At 35.3% G+C, this 27,536-nt stretch overlaps 1 protein-coding gene across 1 annotated transcript in view; it reads right to left on the bottom strand.

The window, feature by feature from the left end:
- LOC150080144 (lysosomal protective protein-like) overlaps positions 1-27,536 on the bottom strand; it is a 71,377-nt gene that overhangs the window by 31,228 nt on the left and 12,613 nt on the right. The window contains exons 3-6 of the mRNA XM_090381852.1: positions 20,233-20,395; positions 17,043-17,288; positions 9,105-9,196; positions 3,861-3,957 (exon numbers count right to left, since the gene is read on the bottom strand). Coding sequence (XP_090237978.1) covers positions 3,861-3,957; positions 9,105-9,196; positions 17,043-17,288; positions 20,233-20,395 — 598 coding nt within the window. The remainder of the gene's footprint in view (positions 1-3,860; positions 3,958-9,104; positions 9,197-17,042; positions 17,289-20,232; positions 20,396-27,536) is intronic.

Raw genomic sequence — 27,536 nt, 5'->3', positions numbered from 1 at the left:
TTTTATTTTGGCTGATGCTGCATAAGTTCATACACTTGCTTTCTTGCATCACATGCCACTACTACTACTACTACTACATGCCAACAATACAAAGGTATTTCTAAGACTTTAGTGGCAGGGAGAATCTTAGAGGCAATGATTAAGACTTCTATCAGGGACACTTAGATAGAAATGGCATTCTGAATGGTTTTGTTAAGTGAAAATCCTGTTCAGTTAACCTGGCTACTTTGATACAATTTATTTGGATTTTAGCACGGCTTAGTCTCTCATGAGTGGCTACTGTAAAAGTGCATCATGCTGGGATTACTGGAAAGATCCTAATATAGATTAGGATCTTAGATTAGAAATATAGATCTTAATATAGACTGGCTGCAGGGCAGATGCTGGAGATTAATGGCTATTCTCCAGATTGGTGTAACGTCAGAAGTGGTGTCCCCCAAGGATTGCTTCTTGGACCACTGTTGTTTCTGAATTTCATAAATGAGATCAACAAAGGGATGTGGGGTGAGATGTCAAAATTTGCAGACGATGTAAAGACAGGGCATTAGCATTAGCAAGGGCCCATGATAAAAGAAAGCAATCTAATATAGAATCAGCCAAAAAAAAAAAAAAAAAAACCCTTATTTCAACCCATCCCCTCGCTCCAAATGTTTGTCACGTTCTGCTTTGAATCTATTTAAGCTATCAACTTCTACAATGACAGATGGAGTTTTGTTCCAGCAATTAACCACCCGCTGGCTAAAGGCAAACTTCTGCACATCTATTCTACAACCATCTTTCCTCAATTTGAATTTATGCCCTCTCAGGTGATTATTCTGAGCAAGAGGAAGAATCCGATCAGCATTGAGCATGCTCAAACCATTCAAGGTTTTTATACACCTCAATCAGATCACCTCGCAGGTGCCTAGTCTCCAGACACTGTAATTTGCAAAACTTAAGCCTTTCTTCTATTCACTAATCTTGTTGCCCTTCTCTGTATTCGTTCCAACAGCTCTACATCTTTTCTTAAAATTAGGCCTCCAGACCTGTATACAGTACTCAAGGTGTGGCCTGACCATTGCCTTATACAAGGGGATAATCACCTCCTTATCCCTGCTAGAAAAATTCTTGTATATCATTGACAAGACACCATGAGCTACTCTTGCAGGCCATCTGCACTGCTCAGAAAACCTCATATCTGCCTGCACAGTTACCCCCAGGTCCTTTTCATTCTCTACCACTGTCAGTGTGGTATGACAGAGTTGATACATTACTCAGGGATTACTGCTTCCCATATGTAATACTTTACATTTGTCAATGTTAAACTTCATTTGCCACCTCTCAGACCATCTGCTCAACTTTTCTAGATCCTTGTTGCAGCAGTTTACTGTCATTAGTGTCATTAACAACCCTACCAACCTTCGTATCGTCTGCAAACTTGGACATTAAGCCTGATATACCATCACCAATATAATTTATAAATACAGAAAACAACAATGGACCCAACATTGAACACTGAGGGCCTCCACTAATAACATTAGTCCACGAAGAGCAGTTTTTTTTTTTTTTTTTTTGTATTTGTTGGCACATAGGCTTCTGTGGCCATAATGCACCTCCCAAGGTTTTTGCAGTACTTTGATCCAAGCCCGAGGCGGGAATCGAACCAGCGACCTTTGGGTTGCCAGGCAGGCACTTTACCCACGAAGAGCAGTGTTCATTGATTACCACTCTCTGTCTTCTCCCACTCAACCATCCCTTTATACATAGCAACAATTTGCCTCCAATGCCATACTTCTCCAATTTGTGCAGCAGTCTTCCATGTGCAACAGTATCAAAGCCTTTCTAAGATCCAAATATATGATATCAAAGTTATTCTTTGCATCCAGTTCCTTTGTGACTACATCGTAGTATCCAATCAAATTAGTCAGACAAGACTTCCCCTTAACAAACCCATGCTGTGTTCGAGCTATAACTGAAGTCATGTCTAGATGATCCTGCAATGCTTTTTTAACCAGTGCCTCCATTAATTTCCCTGGAACAGAAGTTAAATTAACAGGTCTGTAATTACCTGTGTCTCCCTTTGATTCTCCTTTGTGGATTGGGGTCACATTTGCACATCTCCAATCCATGGGTACCTCCCCTGAGTCCAGGGAAGCTCTCATAATTATGGCTAATGGTTTGCTTACTTCCTACTTATCGACAGTGGCGGACTGGCCATAAGCTTTACTGGAGAAACCCTGGTGGGCCGGAGGCCGGTGTGATTTTGGCCATAAACCGTAGTATGAGGCCACTATAAATTTTCCCAGGTAAAAATTTTTGACCCAGTCTGCCTCTGTTTATCGATATTGCTTTTTTTTTTCTCTCTGAATCTGCTGTGTCTTCACCAGGACGCTTTCTTTTCACACCTTTTAAGTATTTTACTCATTTTTAGGGAATAAAGCACAATTACAAAACGAGGAGGCACGCTTGATACACATAAACAAAGCTGCGTGCGTGTAGTAACTGAATAAACACCGTAAAGGCAGAAATACACTATTAACGTCTCACATTTTACTAAAGCACATTTCTATGGGTTACTACCATAAAACAATAAAAACAATTTCCAGTTGCGTTTCTGCTTGTGGAATCTGTTATAAACTGGTAGTAAACTCGATCTAATTGCATTTGCGATTATACCGATAGCTGGAACTGTGTTGGTTTTTAAGTTATTATGGTGAAATGTGTTTCCCCTTCACTGATATAAAACACATAAATACATATTCAGAATCTTCTCTTCATTCCTATTGTGTGGCGTTCAGTTGGCGTGATTCCGCATTCGACTGCCATTTCTTGTAAACACAAAGGCAAATCTTGTATAAGCGAATTCGGTTCGTGTTATATAAGATATCGTTCCCCTATTTATAAATCGTGTATGATCGAATTCGTGTAATGTAAACAAGTGTTATACGAGGACTGACTGTATAAGGTAATTGTAAGGCTGCATTTGGAATATTTTGTCCAAGTATGGATACCTCATCTGTAAAAAAGAGCTTCTTAAAAGGGCCCAGATATGGTAATCTGCATTGCGAGATCAGCAAAAATAGTGAACACAACACTAATGTAACACCCTTATTCTTAATTTAGTTTCTTTCCCTCCAACACTTCAGCGTGTTTCTATATATTTTTTTTTTCTTGGCTGGTGCAGAATAAGCTATAGGCTTCCTGGCACCATGTGGCCATTGCTAATACTAATACTATGTGCTGTCCAGTCAAAATATTATGCCCCTTCCCCCCTGTGTTTTAGGCATCAGCCATTCCTCCTCACCTGGTGGTAAATGTGATACTGCAGGTTCATGGCATGTGACCTAAAGGAATTCAAAAAAGAGACGATTGTTGAAGGGTGGCAGTATTACAGAAACAACAAATCCTGTGGGCTGTTCACAGAGTGCCATCATTAAATTGTTCTAAGAATGAATGGCCAATGGATAGAGTAGTAGTTTCCAGGTCAATGGCAGGCACTCACGCCTCATTGGTTGTGGTGAATGTAGGCTGTCCCATCTTGATTTTTTTAAAATGTAAAACATTATATGGTTTTGAAGTTATTAAGTCTAAGTGCTGGTTTGGGCATCTAAATTTATTCATAATTGCCTTGTAAATTTGCCTTGCTAATTAATGTATTTGAAACTATTAGGTACTCTGCAACACCCTTATTCTTAATTTAGATTCTCCCCATCTCTTCATTCTTTCTACGCATACAGTACTGGTTTTTGCTGTATTTGCATCTGGCAAGGCTCTTAATTTAATTTAATTTGCATTTGTAATTTAACTTAATGTTATACATATGCCAATTTTGTCTATATATACTTTTTCTATATATTTCTGTGCCTACGAAACCCACTTACCCATTCAAGGCAGGCAGGGTCAGTAGACTGAACAAAGTTGCATGTTTCTTGAGAAATACCTTTATGGCAACAATGTGATTCCAGATCACTCCACAGACTGCAAAGAAATACATTCAAATTAAAAATATTGATATTAAAGAAAAAAAAATAATTTTGACATAATTTCAGAATATAAATTAGTAGCCCAAGAAAAATGACTTTTTAAGTGCATAGCATTTAAATTACTAGTAAAAAAGAAGGCCTGATGTAGCCCAGTGGTCAGGAGCGAGAGTGCATAGCATGCGTTCCTTTGAGTGGACCAGGGTTCAAGCCCGTGACTACTAAATACGATAAATATTTGTATTGCCGATTTATTGTAAACTCCACTGACTTGGTTGTCGTGCCGGAGTATAAACAGAAAATTTATTTAAATGCTCAAGGAATAATATACTACGAGCATGCAATTTACTAAAGAACTATCAGTGTAGATACAAATACTTCATTCGTAATAGCAAACTACAATAGTAATGTGAATGGCATCAATTTAATTGTATCTCATACTGTGACTACCTTCACAATGAGTTACCATGTATTGCATTTAAATGCATAATTATACATATCACATTATGATAATAATAAATTGCCATTTAAAATCAGTATGACACCATGGCAAGAGGTGTTTTTACAACTTCCCTTTAACTGTTTTGTTGCTGTCAATATATTGGCACAACATTTAATAATAGGCTTGCATTTTTTTAAAAATCAAACTAGGGCTTGATCTCATAATGTGAGTTCGTGTGTCCACACATTATCCCAGGTCAATAACAATCTATTCTTTCTTTGCACTTATATTATTAATGATAGCAAATAAAATAAGGAATGACTATGTAATCATTACATTTCCAGGAAATTTTTCCTTAAAAAATTCTGCTAGTCTAATTTAATTTCATTTTGTTTACTTTTATATTTATCATTTAACAGCCACTAACCTCACTCTTGGCTATTCTTCAGTAGCTGACTACAGTAAAATTAATCATATTTCCTTAAAAGTTTTAATACATACATATATATATATATATATATATATATATATATATATATATGTATTAAAAATATGTATTATTTTTTTCTCTTAAATAGTTTTTCTCTTGGATTCTCACTTTATTGAGTATGTACTTTTCTGAAACAGAAGCACCTCCGTAGCCAGGTGGGAAGGAGCAGCAGTGCGTGGCACACGCTTCTTGATTAGACTGGGGTTCGAGCCCGTCACCACCAAATATGGAGGATGCGGAAAGGTCAGGGAATGACCACCGCATATCCCGGAGCAATATGGCCTTAGTTGCTAATGCTCCTAAAAACCAAATAACAACAACAACAACTGAAACAGAAGTGTCTCCCTTTGGAAAGTAAAAAAAACAAAACCATATTTCTCTGAAAAAACCTATTATATATCCGAAAACCTCTATTACAGATTATATAATTATAAGCTTAATTTAAACACTGTAATAAGCTAACCCTTTTTTTCCCTCCTCCTTTTGCTTTGTGATTCAAAATTAAACATATTCCAATAAGATACTAAAAACATCTGTAACTTTTGGATATGTGACTGCAGTTCTATAAACTATCTGTAGTGGATAGCATGAATGATCCCATTTCTCTTAGCATATTTTGTATCAAATTACAATTTTCAATTTGGATCTTTTTAAACCAAAAGGCAACTAAATGTATTACTTCCTTTTTAGCTCTACCCACTGCACAGTGGAAATTATGTAACATTCTTTTATTATAACTATCTTGTTCTCTCTCTTTTCATTTTTTTTTTTTACTATTACAGATCTGTATTTTATTATAATGAAATTATGCAAAGAACAGAGGTTTCATTTGGGTTTTATAGGTGCACCAATAACGGTTCTGTGGTCCACAACAGACATCCAGCCACTATCTAATTTTCTGCTATACTTTGTTCAGTAATAATTATTAATGGATACTCTGTCAGGATAGGCATAACATTTTAAAGTTATGCATGTTCAACCTTTCTTGTCTTTTTCCCGTGGGGATTATTCCAAGTCATCATGACAAGATTATGTCACGATGTCTTGAGAAGGGATCTAAATGCTGATTGTTTGCTGATTAACCAATTGCAAAATTGGTTGATCAGCAAACAATTTTAATACATAAAAAGAGAGTAATTCTGAAAGAATAAACTTACAGAATTACTCTCTTTTTATGTATGGTTGTTATTATCTTATGTGTGGGCGCCTCCGTAGCCAGGTGGGAAGGAGCAGCAGTGCGTAGCACACGCTTCTTGATTAGACCGGGGTTCGAGCCCGTCACCACCAAATACGGAGGATGCGGAAAGGTCAGGGAATGACCACCGCATATCCCGGAGCAATATGGCCTTAGTTGCTAATGCTCCTAAAAACCAAATAACAAACAAACATTATGTGTAGTTGAGTAAAAAAATCTCAGAACAGTAAATGTTTCCATGTTAGCACCTACAGTGCAGTTTAAGTTGGCATGCATAAATAAATGAAAAAGTTAATACACTACAGAAGCTGAACAGGATTTTCTTATCTTCTTCATCATCCTTCCTTCCTTTCATAGATATAATCCTAATATGTAGTCTGTTCTGATCTCACATTTATCCCATTGTTTAATAGATTCCACCCCCCCTTCTTTTCTTGGATGATGGTGTAATATTTACTTTGGTAATTTTCATATCTCTCTGTTCTAAAGCCTTGCAAAGCAGAGGTTGTCAAATGGAAATTCAGACCTAAATTGCCAATGAAGCTAAGTTGTTCTTAATTAACCGTTTTTCATTAAAATTTTTTTTTCATTTCAATTATAATTTTAGCAATATAAAAGGAGATAATGTGTTGTATAAACTTAGATTGGGGTAGAAGAGACGAGAAGAGGTTTGCAGTATAGGTATTTTTTTAAATCACTTTTCTCCCTATTTATGCCATCCTAAAGAAAGATTACTAGGATCTATAGTACACTAGTACTGCAAATGGTTTTAGAAGCCAAAAGAAACTTGTTTAAATGTGACATGAATTTCTGCAGATTACAATTTTAAAGAAATACATTAAGAGAAGGGCTGTTCCACAGAATAAAGTGAACCACAAGTGGCCACTGATTAGTTTATGCATGTGGGTGTTTTGACAAGTTTAAAAGAAAGAGGTTGAATTATAGATTCCAATTCAAACAGTGCCTACTACAGCATTCACAGAAAATGCACACAACAGTAACTAAATGTCACTGTTCAGTGGAAGTGGAGCGAGTTTTTGAGAAAGGAATCACATTAACCGCTTCTGGAGGATGTACATCTATATATGTTTTTCATGTGTGGGTCTCAGGAGCACATCTGTATAGACATATATGTCTTTAAATGGCATTTCAAAGTATGTTGTAAATATTCCAAAAAAGTGCTGCCATCTCTTATCTATATTTCTGTGTAATTATTGATTGCAGAATGTAAACTAAAGAATTGTAGACAGAATGAAAACAGATTTTAAATTCAGAGGAGCAGGAGATTGCATCTGTCAGCCACTGTTATCCAAATTTGGTTTACAAAAGCCAAAATTCTTTGAAATTCAGATCCAGAAGTCGATGAAATTGAATCAAACAATACATAAATATTGTGTAGTGATAGCACATATCAAAAAACAGTAACGATAAATTTGGTACCATTTTTTTAAATTCTGACTTGAATGAAAACTCTTGGAAGTTGGTAACTGGGTAAAAAAGCTTTAAAAATAAAATGGGATAAAATCATTATATTAAGGAAAACAGAAGTAGATTCATTATATGCTTAATCAAAGTTACTTAGATTTTGTTATTTATAAATTTTTAATATTAAATAAATATATTCTGAAATCTAGTCAGAGAAATCAAGAATTATTCATGAAAATTCCGATTTGATTTTTGAAATAAACCTAATATGAGCAGTCAAGCCAAAATAAGAACAAATTAATATTTAAAAGCATTTCCCATTTTATAAATTTTCAAAAATTTCTAAAGAAACTCTTTTTGTTTATTCTATGTGAACTAAGATAAGATCCAATGTCAATGTACTGAAAAGTACAAACAATCCAAGTCATGTTTTTCAGCAAATCTCAGTTATTTCCACACTCATTGAACATCTAATTATACATGATATAAACCCTCAAAGAATATATCATGATCACTGTGCTAATTTACTCATTTGCAAAAAAAAAATTTCTGACCATAATGTCTCACCCTTCAGTTGCTAGGCACGTGATCATTCATCAAAAGTTCAATATCACACACATGAACATTACTGTTGAAGAATACATGGCATTTATTATATTAAATAATTATTTTTTTGTAAACTGTAAATTACATTGTTTTGTTTTACACTACGATACACATAACTAATGTTTTATTGGATGCTGACAACCAGTCAGGATCCATTCACTCTCCAAACTCGTAGAGCTTTCTCTTCCTCATTTATATCTTTTCTACTTCTGTTCTTGGATCAACTTCCTTTTGAATATCCGACAGAAATTCAAGTCTAGTGCCCACAAGTATATTCTGTCATCTCAGTCTTCAACCCATGCACTGTACTAAGTACCTGTAGGTTCTAATAGCTTCTGTGTTTGGGATTTCCATAAAAATAAATAAATAACCACATACTAATGCAGTGCTAAAATGCATTTATACAAAAATGTCTCATGAGCTAGGAACTTTCTGTTTTCCCATTGGGCCATAACCTTGCTGTTCACAGATTTACTATTTAAAAATATCTTGGAATTTGTTTGTTTGTTTGAGGATTTATTAGGTGCATCAGCATCTATGGCCACAGTGTGCCATCTTCAGGAATACAAAGAACAAAACTCTAACTGTACTCTTAGCAAATTTATATATTTCTATAAGGTAAATAAAGAGAAAAATCAATAATAGCTGCAGTTTGATAAATATTACACAATGGATCTCTCTCATTATTTTAATTGTTAAAATAATTCAATTAAAAAATTCAACCATTCAATCCAGATTTTTCAATTAATTAATGGCTTTTTTTTGTAATTTTGTTTCTTTAATTGATTTGTTTATATAACTGAGCCAAATGTTAGCAGATGTATATCAAGAGTCAGCTAGAAATTAACATGAAATTATACAACTAAAAGAGAATAATCTAATTATAATTATCTATTCTAATACAGTTGCAAAAAATTAATATACAGAACTCATAATAGTCATAACTGCACACAGACATAGAATTTTTGTATGCAGAATTTAACTTACTGTTTTCCAATCAGACCATGATAATATGCAAAGAAGATAATTGAATTTCCAAGAAGAGCTCTATTCAAAAATCCATTCCCAATAGCAAAGCCCTAGAAAAGATGTCACATTTCAAAAAACTGTACATGTCATTAAATTATTTTAGAACTATCGATATTGAAAAGAAGTAAAATTATTTAAAAATAATTAATTTTTAAAGCACAGGCGTGTGTGTGTGTGTGTTAAGCACCAATGCCAGTGTATCCCATCCCTTCTATAGGGATGGGATACACTTAAATAGAAAGGGTGCAAGAATGTTTGCTGATGCTATCGAGGCAGTGTTAGGTGGTTCGTAAAACTGCTAGATTGGGGGGGATACAAGGACTAATAGATTAACAGTAGCCACTGGCAGAGGTGAAAGTGATTCTTGCACTGCTTCTATTGGAATGAGCAGCAGCCTGGAAAATAAGATGCAGGATATTTCAGACTGCTGGGAGTCATTGGGGTACAAGTAAACACATGGGTTGTGTTAGGATAGCTAAGAAAAAGAACAGGTGCATGTATACTTGCATGTACACCAATGCTAGGAGTTTGGTAAATTAATTTGATGAATTTGAGGTATTGTTCAAAGCATCAAAGGTGGATATTGTTGGGATATCAGAGACGTGGTGTCACACAGATATAAGTAATGCAGAACTGGAATTTGGGGAGTACAACGTCTACAGAACGGATAGACAGGATAGGAAGGGAGGAGGGGTTATGCTATTAGTTAAGAAACACATAAAATCCAAGGAAGTGAAGCCAGTCGACATCGCTGAACAGTGCAGTGTCGAGTCAGTTTGGTGTGACATAAGCAATGGGAGATCAAAATTGGGAGTAGGAGTGTGTTATAGGCCTAATGACTCTGATGAGTATAATAAGAAACTGTACAGGGAAATAGAGTGGGCCAGTAAATCAGAGAGTCTTATAATGGGGGATTTTAATTTCCCAGATATTGACTGGAATTTGGGGGGTGGTCACTCACACACTAGCAAGGCTTTTGTGGATTTATTGGATGATTGTTTTCTACATCAGCATGTTCGGGAGGCAACTAGAGGGAGCAATACTCTTGATTTGATTATCAGCAGTGATTCTTCATGCATTAAGAATCTGCAGATACAGGAACCACTAGGTGGCAGTGATCACAGTGTGCTGAAGTGGGATTTACTCAAAGAGGTAACTACCATCAGGGGTAAAGGGAAGGGTTATTGCTTTCGTAAAGGCGACTACGATGGTCTGAGACAGTATTTAAATTCTATACAGTGGGACAAACTGATGTTACCAAAGGCAAACTCAAAATGGGAAGCATTCAAAGAACTCATCTTGGAAGCTACTAGGCTTTACATACCAACTAAGAAATATTGTTCAAGGTTCAGGCCTAAATGGATGTCAGATGAACTAATGAGACATATGGCAGAGAAGAAAAATGCATGGGATACATATAAATTAACATGTGACACAGAAGCCTATGATAGATATAAGTTGATCTGTAACCAAATTACAAAGGAGGTTAGGCAGGTGAAGGCAGATTACAAGAAATCTTTGGCAAGGGATGCAAAGAAAAACAGCAAGGAGTTCTTTACTTATGTAAACTCTAGAAGAAAGGGGATGAATCAGATTGGTCCATTTGATATTGATGGTTCAACTGTTCATGATCCTGCTCAGGTAGCTAACAAACTAAATCAATATTTTGCATCTACATTCACACATGAGGAGTTATTCTGGAAGGGGAATGCCATAGATGAAGTAAACACTGGCAGTGACCTAGATGATCTTGTAATAACTGAGAGTAAAGTGGAGGGGAAATTGTTGAAGATAAATACAAGAAAGGCACTTGGGATTGATGGGATCTATCCAGTTATATTAAAGGAGGCAGCAAAGGAAGTAAGCAATCTATTAGCCATAATTATGAGAGCTTCCTTGGACTCAGGGGAGGTACCCACAGACTGGAGATGTGCAAATGTAACCTCAATTCACAAAGAAGGATCAAAGGCTGACACAAGTAATTATAGACCTGTGAGTTTAACTTCTGTTCCAGGAAAATTAATGGAAGCACTGGTTAAAGAAGCACTGCAGGATCATCTTTACAAGAATTCAGTTATAGCTCAGACACAGCATGGTTTTGTTAAGGGAAGGTCTTGCCTGACCAATTTGATTGGACTATGATGTAGTCAAAAAATAATTAGATGCAGGGAATAACTTTGATATTATATATTTGGATTTTAGAAAGGCTTTTGATACTGTTGCATACGGAAGACTGCTGCACAAATTGGAACAGTGTGGCATTGGTGGCAAATTGTTGCTATGGATAAAGGGATGGTTGAGTGGCAGAAGACAGAGAGTGGTAATTAATGGACACTGCTCATCGTGGACTAATGTTATTAGCAGAGTCCCTCAGGGTTCAGTGTTGGGTCCATTGTTGTTTTCTGTATTTATAAATAATACTGATGATGGTATATCAAGTTTAATGTCCAAGTTTGCAGATGATACAAAGGTTGGCAGGGTTGTTAAGGATGCTACTGACGCTATGCTGCTGCAACAGGATCTGGAAAGGTTGAGCAGATGGGCTGAGAGGTGGCAAATGAAGTTTAACATTGACAAATGCAAAGTACAACATATGAGAAACAGCAACCCTAAAGCAACGTATCAACTCTGTGGTACTACACTGACAGTGGTAGAGAATGAAAAGGACCTGGGGGTAATTGTGCAGGCAGATATGAAGTTCTCTGAGCAGTGCAGACGGGTGCCAAGAGTAGCTCATGGTGTCTTATCAATGATATACAGGAATTTTGCTAGCAGGGATAGGGAGGTGATTATTTCCTTGTATAAGGCAATGGTCAGGCCACACCTTGAGTACTGTATACAGGTCTGGATACCTCATTTCAAGAAGGATGTAGAGCTGCTAGAACGAGTACAGAGAAGGTAACAAGGTTAGTGAACAGAACAAAGGGTTGCTCTTACGAAGAAAGGCTTAAGTTTTGCAAATTACAGTGTCTGGAGACAAGGCACCGGCGAGGTGATCTGATAGAGGTGTACAAAGCCTTGAATGGTTTGAGCATGCTCAATGCTGATGGGATACTGCCTCTTGTTCAGAATAATCACCTGAGAGGGCATAAATTCAAATTGAGGAAAGACAGATGTAGGATAGATGTGTGGAAATTTGCCTTTAGCCAGCGGGTAGTTGGTTGGTGGATCAGACTTCCATTCCTTGTTGTAGAAGCTGATAGGCTAAATAAATTTAAGGCTCAGCTGGACAGGTATTTCGAACGAACGGAGGGGTGAAGTGGAAGGGTTTTCTTTCTTCTTTTTTTTTTTTTGGCTGATGCTGCATAAGCTTGCTTTCTTGCATCATATGCCTCTACTATTGCTAATGCTAATGCAGCTAAAGCTATGAGATATCAGTATATTGTCTGTCATAATGGGTAAACATTTTTGCCCCAGGAACTTTTTCCACCCAATGCAGGGTGGATGGTGAACATAACCACTATGCTACATGCAAGGGCTAAAACACATATAAACAAAATCACCTTGTATAATAACCAGACAACAGGCTCCTGATTATATGCAATTGCATATAATCTATGCATATGCAAATGTATATTGTGGCCATTCAGCATCTATCGGAAGTGCCAGAGCATGCTTTCTAGTTCTTTGGCTAAAAAATATTTATTGTTCATTGGGAAAGGAAATGAACTTCCATTTCAAGTAGAGGCTTCACAAGCTCGCATTCTTAAATACAGCCCAGTCATTTCTGTAGAAGTAAAAAGGTCATTCTCTCCATATAAAGTGATCTGGGATGATAAACATCATAAATTTACAATGGACCAATTTGAGAAATATATTATTGTGTATTGTAACAAAAATTATTCCATGTGTGAGTTTGAAAGGGAAACTTTAAAAAAAAAATCTTTAAAACCTTTCATGAATGGTTTTATTACTTTAACACGCTGAATACAAAGAAACTGTGGTTCAATTAATTGTAATAAACGAATAATAAATGTAAAAACTGTATTGCATATTTGCATGTAATTTGACCAGTTTTTTAATGCATAATCCAATGTCTAATAATAACATAAAGAAATATTATATATTTAAGATAAAATTCCAAAATTATGTCACAATTCTATAATTCTTGCATTCCACCACCTCCCATTTATCCTCACTGCAATCTTCAATTTGAAGGTACACATATTTCATGCTGGGACAATGACTGATTCAACGGTAATCTACTGAGTACAGAGTTTGTCTGATTACCGCTAATACTCTGGTGAGGATTTTCTGTTTATACATATATAAACTACTTGGAGTCACCACCAAATACAGAGGATGCGGAAAGGTCAGGGAATGACCACCGCATATCCCGGAGCAATATGGCCTTAGTTGCTAATGCTCCTAAACAACAAACAACAACCTATATAAACTACTTGGAATCAAGGAATTTGTTTATACTAACTCCCAATTAGAAGAATATAACATTAAATAAATGGTAAAAAAAAAAAAAAAATTTAGTGGCAAACTTAGGTAGTAATAACAAAACTACTAATTTTTTTTTTTTTTTTTGGATATTTTTTCTTAAGTTCCTGATTACATGTCAAACAGTGGCCCAATATAGCTCTGGTTTTTTCTTCAAACACAAGAACCAATTTATGTATAGAATTAATATTTAGACTACTGCATTTAACACAAAGGATTAAGACAGAGTTCTGTAGAAATAAATTTTATGAGAGGTAATCATGATAAAGGAAATTGCACTGACTTGGATACTACCCCAATTGAGAACGTTTTGTTTGTAAGTTTCAGATGATACAACATAATAGTCTTGTTTTTCTTCAAAGCTCATGGTTATTTATCTGAATATATCATAATAATATAATCAGAGGAATCCAGAGAACCATTTTAAAATGTTTCCTTGGATGCCCATTACTGTTTGTTGTTTGTTATTTGGTTTTTAGGAGCATTAGCAACTAAGGCCATATCGCTCCGGGAATATGCAGTGGTCATTTCCTGACATTTCCGCGTCCTCCACATTTGGTGGTCATGGGCTCGAACCCCGGTCTAATCAAAAAGCGTGTGCTATGCACTGCTGCTCCTGCCCACCTGGCTACGGAGGTGCCAGGTGAGCAGGAGCAGCATACTATACATATTTAGTATAGATCCTATACTATATTCCAGAATACCTATGTACATTATACATATTTACCTGTTGAATTGGTCCCTGTTGAGTGCCTATAAATCTATACAGGCAGTAACTAGTACTTATTTATTTAGCTTTATGTCACGCTTTTATTTATTTAATGCCTTTAGCTACATATCTTGGCCTAATAAAAATTGATTCACAGCTTGCTTTTACACAGTTTGGCTTTACTTACTGGTTGATGATACTTGGGTATATAAAAATTAAGGACATAAAAGCATTCTATTAAGATTATGTAAATATGTATCCTATACTACGTTCTGGAGTACATATGCAAATTTGTTTTCCAAGGCCATTTTCATATATGATTCAAGTACTATATTTCATAACATACAAATTGTTTTCAAATCTTCTAGTATGTGCTGCCATATCTTATTTGTATTTTCTACTAATAGTAGACACATTTAATAGATGACACTGTTATTTTCTTGATTATCTTTGGAAATCAAAGGAAGAGATTTCAAATGTTGGCCACTGTTAGCCAATTTGGGTTTAAAAATATCAAAATTCTTGAGAATTCAGATCCAAAAATTGGGAGGTCATAATCCCACTGTATAAGGCAATTGTACAACCATATTTGGAATAATAATAATAATAAAAAAAAAAAAAAAATGCATTGAAAGTCTTGAAAGGATCCAAAGACGGGCAACTGGAATGGTGAGATCAGCAGAAGGACAACCATATGAGAAAAGACTCCAATTATGTGGGCTACAGAGCTTGGCAACAAAGCACCTCAGAGGTGATCTGATTGAGGTTTACAAGGCTCTGAGGGGGATTAGTAAAATGAATGAAGGAGAATTCTGACTGTTATAAAGAATTCTAGAGCTAGGGGTTATAAATTCAAATTATAGAGCCTGGGTTTTAGATTAAACTGTAGGAAGTTTTCTTTTAGCCAGCAAGTCACTGATTGCTGGAATACGTTGCCCTTGCAGGTAGCTGAGGCTGACAGTTTGAATAAATTCAAAGGTCAACTGGATCTGCGTGAGGAGGGAAGCATATAATTTGTGTGTGCGTGCGTTTCTTGCCAGTGCAGCAAAGGCCTTGCACTATATGATGAATACTATTACTAAATACGAACCCTCAGTGGTGAAAATAGAAAGTATTAAATGCACATCTGGTTCACTACCCTCTAGTATCTGGGGAAGAGAGTGACAAAAGTGGATATAATTGTATGGATATCATTTATGTCTTAATAGCACTTCAATCCTCATCAGGATCTTGCCTGTATTTTCTATTCAAGTTGTGTAGAGATTCTTATCATATATATCACTGTCACTGTCATGTGATCTGTTATCCCCCACCAGCCACTTTCTTTTGTTGCTAATCAACTCATGCCACAGACTCAATGCTCTCCTGAAGTTGTTCAGAATCACAGTGAAATCTCAGTGCGTTCAGGTTATTATGCATAGTCAGGAAGGTGTCTCATCAATATTTGCTGTTTCTCTGTATCTAGGGAGGAAGGAGATCACCATTCTGTTATACAAGTCAATGGCTTGAATTGCATTTGGAATATTATGCTCAGTTCTGGAGGCCACATTTAAAGAAAGGCATCGAAATCCTTGAAAGGGCTTGATGAAGTCTGTCTTCACACCCATTCAAGAAGTTCCATGCACCTTGACATAATTTGTCTGGTGAGAATAGCAAAGAGGAAAGACTGCACTTTATATGAGGAAAGACTACAAAGATGTGGTTTACAGAATTTGGAAACTCTCTGGGGAAGCATCATTGGGATATATATAAGGAACTGGAGGAAGTGAACAATATGAATAACAGTGGAATTTTCACACTGAAATGGAACACAGAAATGAGAGGCATAAATATAAACTATTTGAGGAACTAACAGACTGGACTTCAGGAACTCTATATTTGGTCAGTGAGTTATTACTTACTGAAATAAACTGCTTCTCTGGGTAGCTGAGGTTGACAGTCTAACAAATTTAAGAGGTGGCCATATCAGTACCTTCTGGTAATGGGAAGTGTATGGAAGTCAATATACATAAATTTTGTTTTTTTCTGATGGCTACGGTAAAAAATCTGGTTTTTGCATACAGTAAAAAATCTGGTATATGTATCTTTTGGCTTCTATTAATGCTAATAGTTCTTGATGAGAGACTAGTAATTTTAATAATATGAATGCATCAAATAAGGATTATAATTCACAGCTATATAGATTTCAATAATAATTATTAATTACACATAATAAACATCAGATACTGTAATGTAGAATGCAGCATGATGAAAGAACAGACTTTTACTAAAAGAAAGTTATGAATTTTAATATTTGCCATTAGATATATTAATCAAAATCCAGCCAATTAAATAACTGATTAACTTTTGACTGAATGAACAATGCCATTCTATTATTAAATATATTTTCTTAAAATCAATTGGCTTCTGTGGTCAAACATTATATGGACCAAATTTATTAAGAGAGTGAATGGATAAAGTTAACAAAACAAGGAGCTAAATAATATTTATGATGGTCTAACCACATTACAACCAGTGCTTCATAATTCTGTCATCAACAACACATTGACCAAATGCAGATTTCCTGAAGTTCAGTCTATCAGTTTCCCAAAATAGCTTATATTTATGCCCCCTGATTTCTGTGTTCCACTTCAGTATGAAAATTAATATTATAACAAAACTTGAAGCCTACAAGCTAAAAATATTTATGTATCTATATGAATGATACTGTAACTCAACAAATGAAAACTTGAGGTTACCTTGAAATTAATTGGAGCAGTTCCAGTAAGAACTCTGACTGACAATGTAGGAACATAAATACCACCATAGCTTTCTCCAGAAATATAGAAATCATTTTTTTTGAACTGAGGAAATTTTTTGAAAAAGTGCTGTAAAGCTAAATAGTTGTCTTCTGATACCTGGTCATCATCAGTATTATACTTGCCACTTGAAGAGTATGAAAAGCCAACCCCAGCTGGTGCTTCAAGGAAAATTACATTGGCAATCTATAAAAATAATATAAATAAAAGTAAGACACACTAAACATTTAAGTTTTCATACTTAATGTTATTTTTTTAATAATATTAAAACAATTTATACCTAGGTAAACTAAAGATCACTAATTTTATTAATATTATTTTTATTACAATTAATATAATTAAAAATTGTAAAAAAAAAAAAAACAACTAAAATATAATAAATACATTTAAGTACACTTTACTACTATGATGTGTCCTTTTGAAGACAGACCACCAATTATTGCTCTAAAATTAGAGAGGCCAATAACTGAAGTGGAACCAAGGAATGTACTGCACTATACACACAGGTACAAAATTAAATGACCCTCCCTTTTTTTCAGTGGTTTGGCATGCAGTTATATCATGAAGTGGAAACTGATGAAATAATGAGCACTTAAATTTGCATGGACTGTAATCTGCCTTTAATTTCTTTAAGAATTACAGACTTCCTGTTGCACTTCCTCACACGTGAGACTGATGGTATTGTAAGGGCAATAATTCACCAATTCCCTATTTTTTGTCTTCTTTGCTCACTGTCATATGGAAGAAATTATAATTACATCTGTGTAGTATTGAAACATCTGACAACAGTTTTGCATAGTTCCTATAAGTCAGATATAGTTTTCTGAGCAGTGCAGACAGTCTGCCAGAGGGGTCTCGTCAATGATATACAGGAATTTTGCGAGAAGGGATAAGGAGATGACTATCCCCTTGTATAAGGCAATGGTCAGGCCACACCTTGAGTACTGCGTACAGGTCTGGAAGCTTCATTTTAGGAAGGATATAGAGTTGCTAGAACGAGTACAGAGAAGGGCAACAAGACTGGTGGGGGAGGGCACGAAGGGGACACTTACAAAGAAAGGCTTAAGTTCTGCAAATTGCAGTGTCTGGAGACAAAGTGCCTGCGAGGCGATTTGATTGAGGTGTATAAAGCCTTGAATAGATTGAGCAGGCTCAATCCTGATGGGATTCTTCCTCTTGCTCAGATTACAAACCTGAAGGGGCATAAACTGAAATTGAGGAAAGGCAGTTGTTGAATAGATGTGTGGAAATTTGACTTTAGCTAGTGGGTAGTTGATTGCTGGAACAAACTTCCATCTGTCATTGTGGAAGTTGATAACTTAAATAAATTTAAGGCAGAGCTAGAAAAACATTTGGAATGAATAGATGGGTAACATGGAAGGGATTTTTTTTTTTTTTTTTTTTTTTTGGCTGATGCTGTATAAGCTTGCTTTCTTGCATCATATGCCTCTACTAATGCTAAAAAATGACAAATATGTACATGATATTACCGATGAATACTGGAATGATGCTCGAGTCCATTTTAAAAACCAATAGATAACAATAGTAAATCTCTTATTATCATTATAGTGTGGCATTAGAGGCAAGTTACTGCTATGAAGGATGGTTGAGTGGAAGAAGACAAAGAGTGGTTATCAATTGGTAATGCTCTTCTTGGATTATTGTTATAGTGGCCACTGTTGTTTTCTATATTTGTTAATGGTGTTGATGAAGGCATATCATCTTAATGTCTAAGTTTGCAGATGATATAACAGTTTGCAGGATAGTGCAGTGTTAATGACACTGCACTATCCTGCAAATTTGATTAATGACAGTAATCAGGGTATGCCATTGCGACCAGATCTAGAAAAATTAGACAGATGGGATGAGAAATTGCAAGAAAATTTTAACACTGGGATATGCAAGGTAATTCATATGGGTAGCAGTAATCCCAGAATAATATACCAACTGTGTGGTACCACACTGAGGATGAAGGATGAAAAAGACCTGCAGGTAATTGTGTGCAGTCAGATATGAAGTTCTCTGAGTAATGCAGACAGGCTGTCAGGACAGTTGATGAGGTTTCATCAATGATATACAGGAATTTTGCTAGTAGGGATAAGAAAGTGATTATTCTACTGTATAAGGCAATATACAATGAGTACAGCATACAGGTCTATAGGCATTAGTTTAGGAAAGACATGGACCTGGAACAGATGCAGAGAAGGGCAATAGGATTAGTGAAGGGAACAAAAGGGTGCACTTGCCAGGAAAGGCTTTAGTTCTACAAATTGCAGTGTATGGAGACTAGGCACCTGTAAGGAGACATGAGTGAGGTGTTTAAGGCTCCGAATGGATTGAGTACACTCAATGTTGATGGCATCTTCCCTCTTGTTCAGACTACGTATGAGGGAGAATAGAATCAAATTGAGGAAGGATGGTTGCATGACAGATGTGCGAAAATTTGCCCTTGGCCAGAAGGTAGTGGATTGTTGAAACAAACTTCCATCTGTGTTGTGGAAGTGGGTAGTTGAATAAATTCAAAGAACAAGCAGACAAACTGTTAGAGAGGATGGACAGGTGATATAGGAAGTTTTTTTTTTTGGCTGATGCAGTATAAGCTTGCTTTCTTGTTTCATGTGCCACTACTAATACGTTTGCAATGCATCATGAATTGGTTTACACGAGAAAGAAAAAAAAAAATCTTGGGGAAAAAACCACATTTCAATTGGCTGAGCCCAGAGTGAACAAGCTAACAGACATTTCTTTGATCAGAAATGGAAATCAAAACCAGACTGTTAAATATGTGAAAGGGCACCAAAGCACTGCACTATCCACAAAAAGACTAAGGAGACATTTATTAAAAGTTACAAAGATATTTCTACATTTGGGTAATAGCAATTTTGTATTATCTTATTACTTAGAAAGCAAACTTAAGGTATTTGATAATTAAAAAATGACAACAGCAATTGTATAAACTGACATGAAGTTGCCTCAACATTTAATGTTTAATAAATAAATAATAAATAAAAATAATAAATGCCCACAAGGTTTAATAAATTAATTTAATAAATTTATTAAAATAGTAAATAAATTTCTGAAATAAGGTTAATCTTAGCAACCGAAAACTTAAAAACAGCTTATTACTTACTCTATTCCATGCGTATGGATTCTTATAAAGTGCAGAACCATTTGAATTAACATGAAATGGGCCCAGTTCACTAAGAAACCCATCTAAGGAACTACAACCAGGCCCGCCATTCATCCATAGAACCACTGGATCAGTGGATGGGGAATTCTGACTTTCGACAAACCTAATTAAACAAAATAAATATCACGTGCAATAACAAGACAGTACACACACACACATATATATATATATACAAATATATATATATATATATATATATATATATATATATAATATATATATATATATATAATATATATATATATATCATACATAAATAAATAAAATAAAGCAAAAGATTAAAAAAAAAAAAAAACAGGCAGTAACAAACTGAGATTACCATGATGTGCTCCTATGGTTCTGGGAGCTAGAGAACCAAGGAAAAGAGAATAAAAAAAAAAGGTTAAAACTGCAAAGTAACCTAAATATTTATGGTAAGTAATCAAATCTATGGCATTATGGAAGTTTGTCAGAAGGCTATAAGATTCTCTTGCTGTTCGAGAAGATCAAAGATTAGTGACAAAATGATAATCGGCAATGACAAACTTGAAAGAACTTCTCAGTCTCTCAGTTCTCACGCTGACATATTCCATTCCCTTAACAACTTTTACAGCTTTCACAGTAGATTTCCATGCTTCTAAACAATCTTAATGCAAGCACTTTCATCCAATTATACAAAGCTTGGAGAACTGTCTTGTCCTCTCATATGTTTTTGTCGCCAGAAGGATTTAAACCCTACCCAATTAATGCAATGGTCTATTGATCATTGCCAAACAAACTGTCCTAGTATTACACTACATTCAAACAAAGGGCATTACCAAAAGATTATCAATCATTTATTCTGATGAGGAACCAGTAATTCTTGAAAAGAATTTCAGAAGTGCCACACATCTTTTAAAGGAATAACAGATTAACCTTGGGATTTTGCTATTTGTTAGAAAGTAGTGCAATACTATGGTTACACATTCCATTAACTAGCCAGTTTAAATCCTGGTTAGCACAAAAACACATGAAGGGACAAGACTATTCCCCTTTTAGGCTAAAAAGCATTAGCTATTTTATAATTTTGAAGTCCATCGTTTAAACTTAAGCTTTGTATATTTAATTTTAAAAAAATAAGGTGGCTCTTTACTTACAGTTTTATATTTTTATTGCATAAAATAAATAGAATACTGAAAAGCACATATCAAAAAATTTAGATTACTTAAAGATTCCATACACCTTTGCCCGTGGAGGGGAGGGAGAGGTTTTCTCTTTGAATTTTAGCTTTTCAGTCTGCCTGCACAGCATGAAAATCAACTTGTGGACACATTTCTACAGACAAATGCATTTTGGATATGAGTGATAAGTTCATATCCATATTATTTTCACACAGGAAATTAAAAAAAAAAAAAAAAACACAATTTGAAAAAAATAATAATTATAAAGTGTAATATAAAGCTATAAACACAAGCCTATTTGTTAGGATAGCTTTCTGTCATTCTTATTTCATTACGGTAAATGTGAATCCAACATTTCTTAAAGGCATCTTTAAAGTATTATCCTTTTTTAATCATGCTAACAGGCTCACCTGATATTTAATTCCGCGCGCGTGCGTGTGTGTTGTGCCTTAGGGTAGCACATTACATCCACATTTAAGGGTTCAATCAAAAAGATTATGAGGCTATACTAACTGGCCAAAAGGGTTAAGAGACTATACTAATCAAATTAAAATTTATTAAGTGAGAGGAGTATCCTCAAAAATGATGTTTGGAAACTACTGGACTACTGCAACCAGTCCAGCACCAGTGAACCGCATTCCACACATGTAAACTATACTGAAATTATTAACTGACTGGGCCACCAAAGTACTGTGAAGTGTTTTTTGGCAAATTCTCAAACCAGACGACATTGATCCTGTCCCAAGGGCACAATACACTGTCCTATAAGAAGAGGGTATCTTCACCTGGCTAGGGCAGCATCACTGTTGCTCTAATCAAGTGGTTCCTAAACTGTGTGCCCTGAAGAACACTGTGGAACTTTGGTGTGCCACAACATCCTACAAGTGTGCTGTGAGAATGGGAAAAGCTCCATTGAGTTCAATGATAATCACTCTTCAGGTGTGTTGAAATATAGTATATTTTAACTCGAAGTGTGACTTGAGTGACAAAAGTTTAGGTTTGTTTGTTTGTTTGGTTTTTAGGAGCATTAGCAACTAAGGCCATATAGCTCTGGTCATTCCCTTGACCTTTCCACATCCTCCGTATTTGGTGGTGACGGGCTCGAACCTTGGTCTAATCAAGAGGCGTGTGCTACGCACTGCTGCTCCTTCCCACCTGCTATGGAGGCGGCCTCAACAAAAGTTTAGGAACCACTGCTTTAGCCAGATGAAGATGAAGCAGCATCAGTGATGAGTATATTTATTCACTGATCATGTTTAAATATACAGAAATTATCAGTCTTATGTTTTATGTATATCAAGTTCCCTAAACATTTCCAGAGTGCTATGCCATGGTTTCTGGTTTATAGCATCTCATAAATGATATATATTTATACTACACATGAATTATATCAACAGCATAATGCAACAGAAATCACAATCCACACAGAAGCATTAAGGGACTACTCCCGAATTAAGCAATGTTAAGGGGGGGTCAGACAATGTTAATAATGAATTGCCAAGAGGTGACAAATATTATGCAACAGATTTAACAGATCCATTTTTTATAAAAATTAATGCTACTTAAATTGGAGTATTTTGTTATATATTGGGAGCTGAAAGATTGCATCTGTAATTTGTGAATGGTTCGTAAAAGATATGATTGACATATCTTTTAGGGATCATTCAATTTCTTTCAGGTTTTAATTTTTTTTTATCAAAAAGAATTTAAAAAATCTTTCATAGTCAGAGTGAAACACTATCTTGCAACAGGACAAACATGCATATTAAGCTACTGTGCCACTGTTACTCATGTGAAAGTATAGGCAAAACATTACTACTCCCACATACTTGTGAAACAATATGCATTTTCTCAAATATATGCACTGGAAAAAATGTACTGTTTCACAATACCAAAAGTTATTTTTCAGCATTTTTGCTTTGTTCATTCATGTACTTCATACAGTTTTTTTTCCTCACAAGTATCAATGTTCTGTAACAAATGGGCAGCTTTCAGATTTGTCATCTAACCATCTTCATACATAACCAAGCACCAACCTAGGACTACAATTAGGACAACAACCTAAGATGTCTGTGTATACTTTCACTACAGAAAGGCCAGCTAGCTATGCTACTGTGTTGCTACAGTACACAGTATTTTATCATTTTTAATCATTAAATTTTAATAATTAAAAACTCATTTAAATATTTAAATATGTTTTATAGTAGCATAGTAGCATCTTATGCCTTTATTCCATTTAAAACCAACACCATATGCGATGCTACTATTCATGTATAAATAATTTGCAGATAAAGGAACCACTAGGTGGCAGTGATCACAGTGTACTGATGTGGGATTTACTTAAAATTATAATTACCATCAGGAGTAAAGGGAAGGGACTTTGCTTCTGTAAAGGTGACTACAGTGGTCTCAAACAGTTTTTAAATTCTGTACAGTGGAACCAACTGATGATGCCACCAACAGCAAATTCTAAGTGGGAAGCATTCAAGGAACTAATTGTGGAAGCTACAAAGCTTTTCATACTGATTAAGAAATATTGTTCAAGGTTTAGGCCTAAATGGAGGTCAGATGAACTAATGAGACTCGTGGCAGAGAAGAAAACTGCATGGGACGCATATAAATTATCAGGTAACACAGAAGCCTACGGCAGATATAAGCTAGTCCAGTGGTTTTCAACCAGGGTGCCATGTAATTTGGGTTTAAGTTACTTAAACTTATTATTTTTTAATTTATATGTTTATTTCATTATAAAAAGTTGTACAGTATCTTTAATTTTGTGGTGATTTATAATTGATGTTTACTTAGCACCTCTATATAAAGAATAAAATTATATACTGTATATATATATATAATTTGTATTATGAAATGTAATTTTTATAATTATATTATTGTAATAAATATCATATAACATATATATTTTTAATATTATATATATATATACAGAGAGAGAGAGAGAGAGAGAGAGAGAGAGAATCGGATCTAACAGGCAGAAAATTGAGTAGGGGTGCCACAAAATAAAATAAATTACTTAGGGGGGCCATTATTAAAAAAAGGTTGAAAACCACTGAGGTAGTTTGTAATCAAGCCACAAAAGAGGTTAGGCAAGCAAAGGCAGATTACAAGAAATCTTTGGCAAAGGATGCTAAGAAAAACAACAAGGACTTCTTTACTTATATAAACTCTAGAAAGAAGGGAATGAATCAGATTGGTCCAATTGATATCGATGGTTCAACTGTTGATGATCCTGCTCAGATAGCTGATAATCTGAATGAGTATTTTGCATCTATTCACACATGAGGAATTATTAAGGGAGGAAAATGCCAGACGTTTATCAAACTGTAACAGAGTGCTTAATGATTTTATAACTGAGAGCAAAGTGGAGGAGAAATTGTTGAAGTTAAACATAAAAAAGGCACCTAGGGTGGATGGGATCTATCCAGTTATATTAAAGGAGATGGCAAAGGAAGTAAGCAAACCCTTAGCCATAATTATGAGAGCATCCTTGAACTCAGGGAAAGTCCCCACGGTGTGGAGATGTGCAAATGTATCCCCAATTCACAAAGGGGGACCTAAAGATGACACGAGTAATTACAGACCAATTAGTTTAACTTCTGTTCTGGGGAAAATAATGGAATCACTTGTTAAAGATGCATTGCAAGATCATCTAGATAAGACTGCAGTAATAATTCAGACACAGCATTGGTTTATTAAGGGAAAGTCTTGTCTGACAAATCTGATTGGATACTATGATGTGATTACAAAGGAACTGGATGAAAATAATTTTGATATCATATATTTGGATTTCAGGAAAGCTTTTGACACTGTTGTGCATGGAAGACTACTGTACAAACTGGAGCACTGTGGTATTAAGGGCAAGTTGCTACAATGGATAGAAGGATGGTTGAATGGGAGAAGACAGAAAGTGGTAATCAATGGACACCGCTCTTCATGAACTATGTTGTTGTTGTTGTTATTTGGTTTTTAGGAGCATTAGCAACTAAGGCCATATTGCTCCGGGAATATGCGGTGGTCATTCCCTGACCTTTCCGCATCCTCCATATTTGGTGGTGACGAGCTCGAACCCCGGTATAATCAAGAAGCATGTGCTATGCACTGCTGCTCCTTTCCACCTGGCTATGGAAGCACCCTTCATGGACTAATGTTATTAGTGGAGTCCCCCCAAGGTTCGGTGTTGGGCCCACTGTTGTTTTTTCTATTTATCAATGATATTGATGACGGTATATCAGGCTTAATATTGAAGTTTGCAGATGACACAAAGGTTGGCACGGTTGTTAATGACAGTAATGGCAGTGTGCCACTGCAACAGGATCTAGATAATTTGGACAGATGAGCTAAGAAGTGGCAACTGAAGTTTAACATTGACAAATGCAAAGTACTGCACATGGGTAGAAGTAACCACAGAGAAGCATACCAACTGTGTGGTACTGCACTTAGAGTGGTAGAAAAAAAAAGATTTAGGAGTAATTGTGCAGTCAGATATGAAGTTTTCTGAGCAATGCAAGACAGGCTGCAAAAGCAGGTCATGGGGTATTGTCAATGATATACAAGAATTTGCTAATAGGGAAAATGAAGTGATTATCCATTTGTATAAGGCAATGGTCAGGCCATGTCTTGAGTACTGCGTACAGGTCTGGAAGCCTCATTTTAGGAAGGATGTAGAGTTGCTTGAGCATGTACAGAGAAGGGCAACAAGATTTGTAAGGGGTATGATGGGATCCTCTTACCAAGAAAGGCTTAAGTTCTGCAAATTGCAGCAGCCGCAGACTAGGCACCTGCGAGGTGATCTGATTGAGGTGTATAAGGCCTTGAATGGGTTGAGTATGCTGAATTCTGATGGGATTGTTCCGCTTGCTCAAATTATGAACCCAAGGTGGCATTAATTCAAATTGAGGAAAAACAGTTGTAGAATATATGTGAGGAAATTTGTCTTTAGCCAGCAGGTGGTTAATTGCTGGAACAAACTTCCATCTGTCATTGTGGAAGTTGATAGCTTAAACAAATTCAAGGAGGAACTGGACAAACTTTTGGAGGGAATGGATGTATGAAATTGTTTTTTTTTTGCTTTCTTGCATCACATGCCTCCAGTACTATTACTATTATTACTAAGGAATTGCACAAGACAATCATAATTTTCAGAAGAGGGCTGTAAAAAAAAATATCGGAATGAATGCTTCCAACCATTCTTTGTACAGCAACAAATAAGAAAAAAATGGTTGTAGCATAAGGTGATCTCAAAACTGTAACGTTTTAGTTAAATTCTTGATTTTTGTTTTTAGCAATTTTTTACAGGTTTCATGAGAGCAGTCTTAATAATATGATCTTAATTTGATTCTTTCACAAGTTTTCTTAAATCTTTTTTTAAAAATACTTCAATGTTTAAATTTAAAAATGTTCTTTTCTTCTAAAGGCTAATGCACAAAACTTTGCAGCTATGCATATTTTAAAAGGCAAATGTTTCAAATAATGCAAGAGAACAAAGATACCACTCTTACATAAAGTAGGTACAACTAGACACTAGTCACATCTGGTTATTTTTTATCCTATAAATTGACCTTTCTTAAAATTTTAACAGAATTGAGTGATAAGTGAGACAAAAGATTTTTTGAAAGGCAGTGTAAGTTACTACTGGATGAACACTAGTTTACAGTACAAAAGAGCTAAAAAATTGGAGGTAATTTTCACCCACATACCTAGTTATAGGTTTATTACAATGATGCTTTTACCTTAATTTTAAATGCAACTATGAATGATAGGTACAGAAAATAAACTGTCTAATTTGAGTTTGTCCAATAAAACTTTAGTTATTGAGTTTAAAAATCATCTAGAATTTTAATTTGTTCTCAATTAACTTACTGGTAAAAACCTTACTATTTTTTTTTTTTTTTTTTTTTTTAACTTACTGGTAACTTGCACGGAGGAGGTGCACACTGGTTTCTAATTCATAGCTCTTTTGCATTGTAAACTACTCTGTTCAACCAAATACATTTTCACAGTACATTTCACAGTAAATGCAAAGTGTATTAAGGTGGTAGAAAATGAAAAAGACCTGGGAGTAATTGTGCAGTCAGATATGAAGTTTTCTGA

The sequence above is a fragment of the Mastigoproctus giganteus genome, chromosome 9 (assembly GCF_048544385.1).
Source record: "Mastigoproctus giganteus isolate SK-2022 chromosome 9, ASM4854438v1, whole genome shotgun sequence".
Taxonomy (NCBI): Eukaryota; Metazoa; Arthropoda; class Arachnida; order Uropygi; family Thelyphonidae; genus Mastigoproctus; species Mastigoproctus giganteus.
The sequence above is the reverse complement of the archived record's forward strand: the minus strand, read 5'-3'. Positions and strand labels throughout refer to the sequence as shown.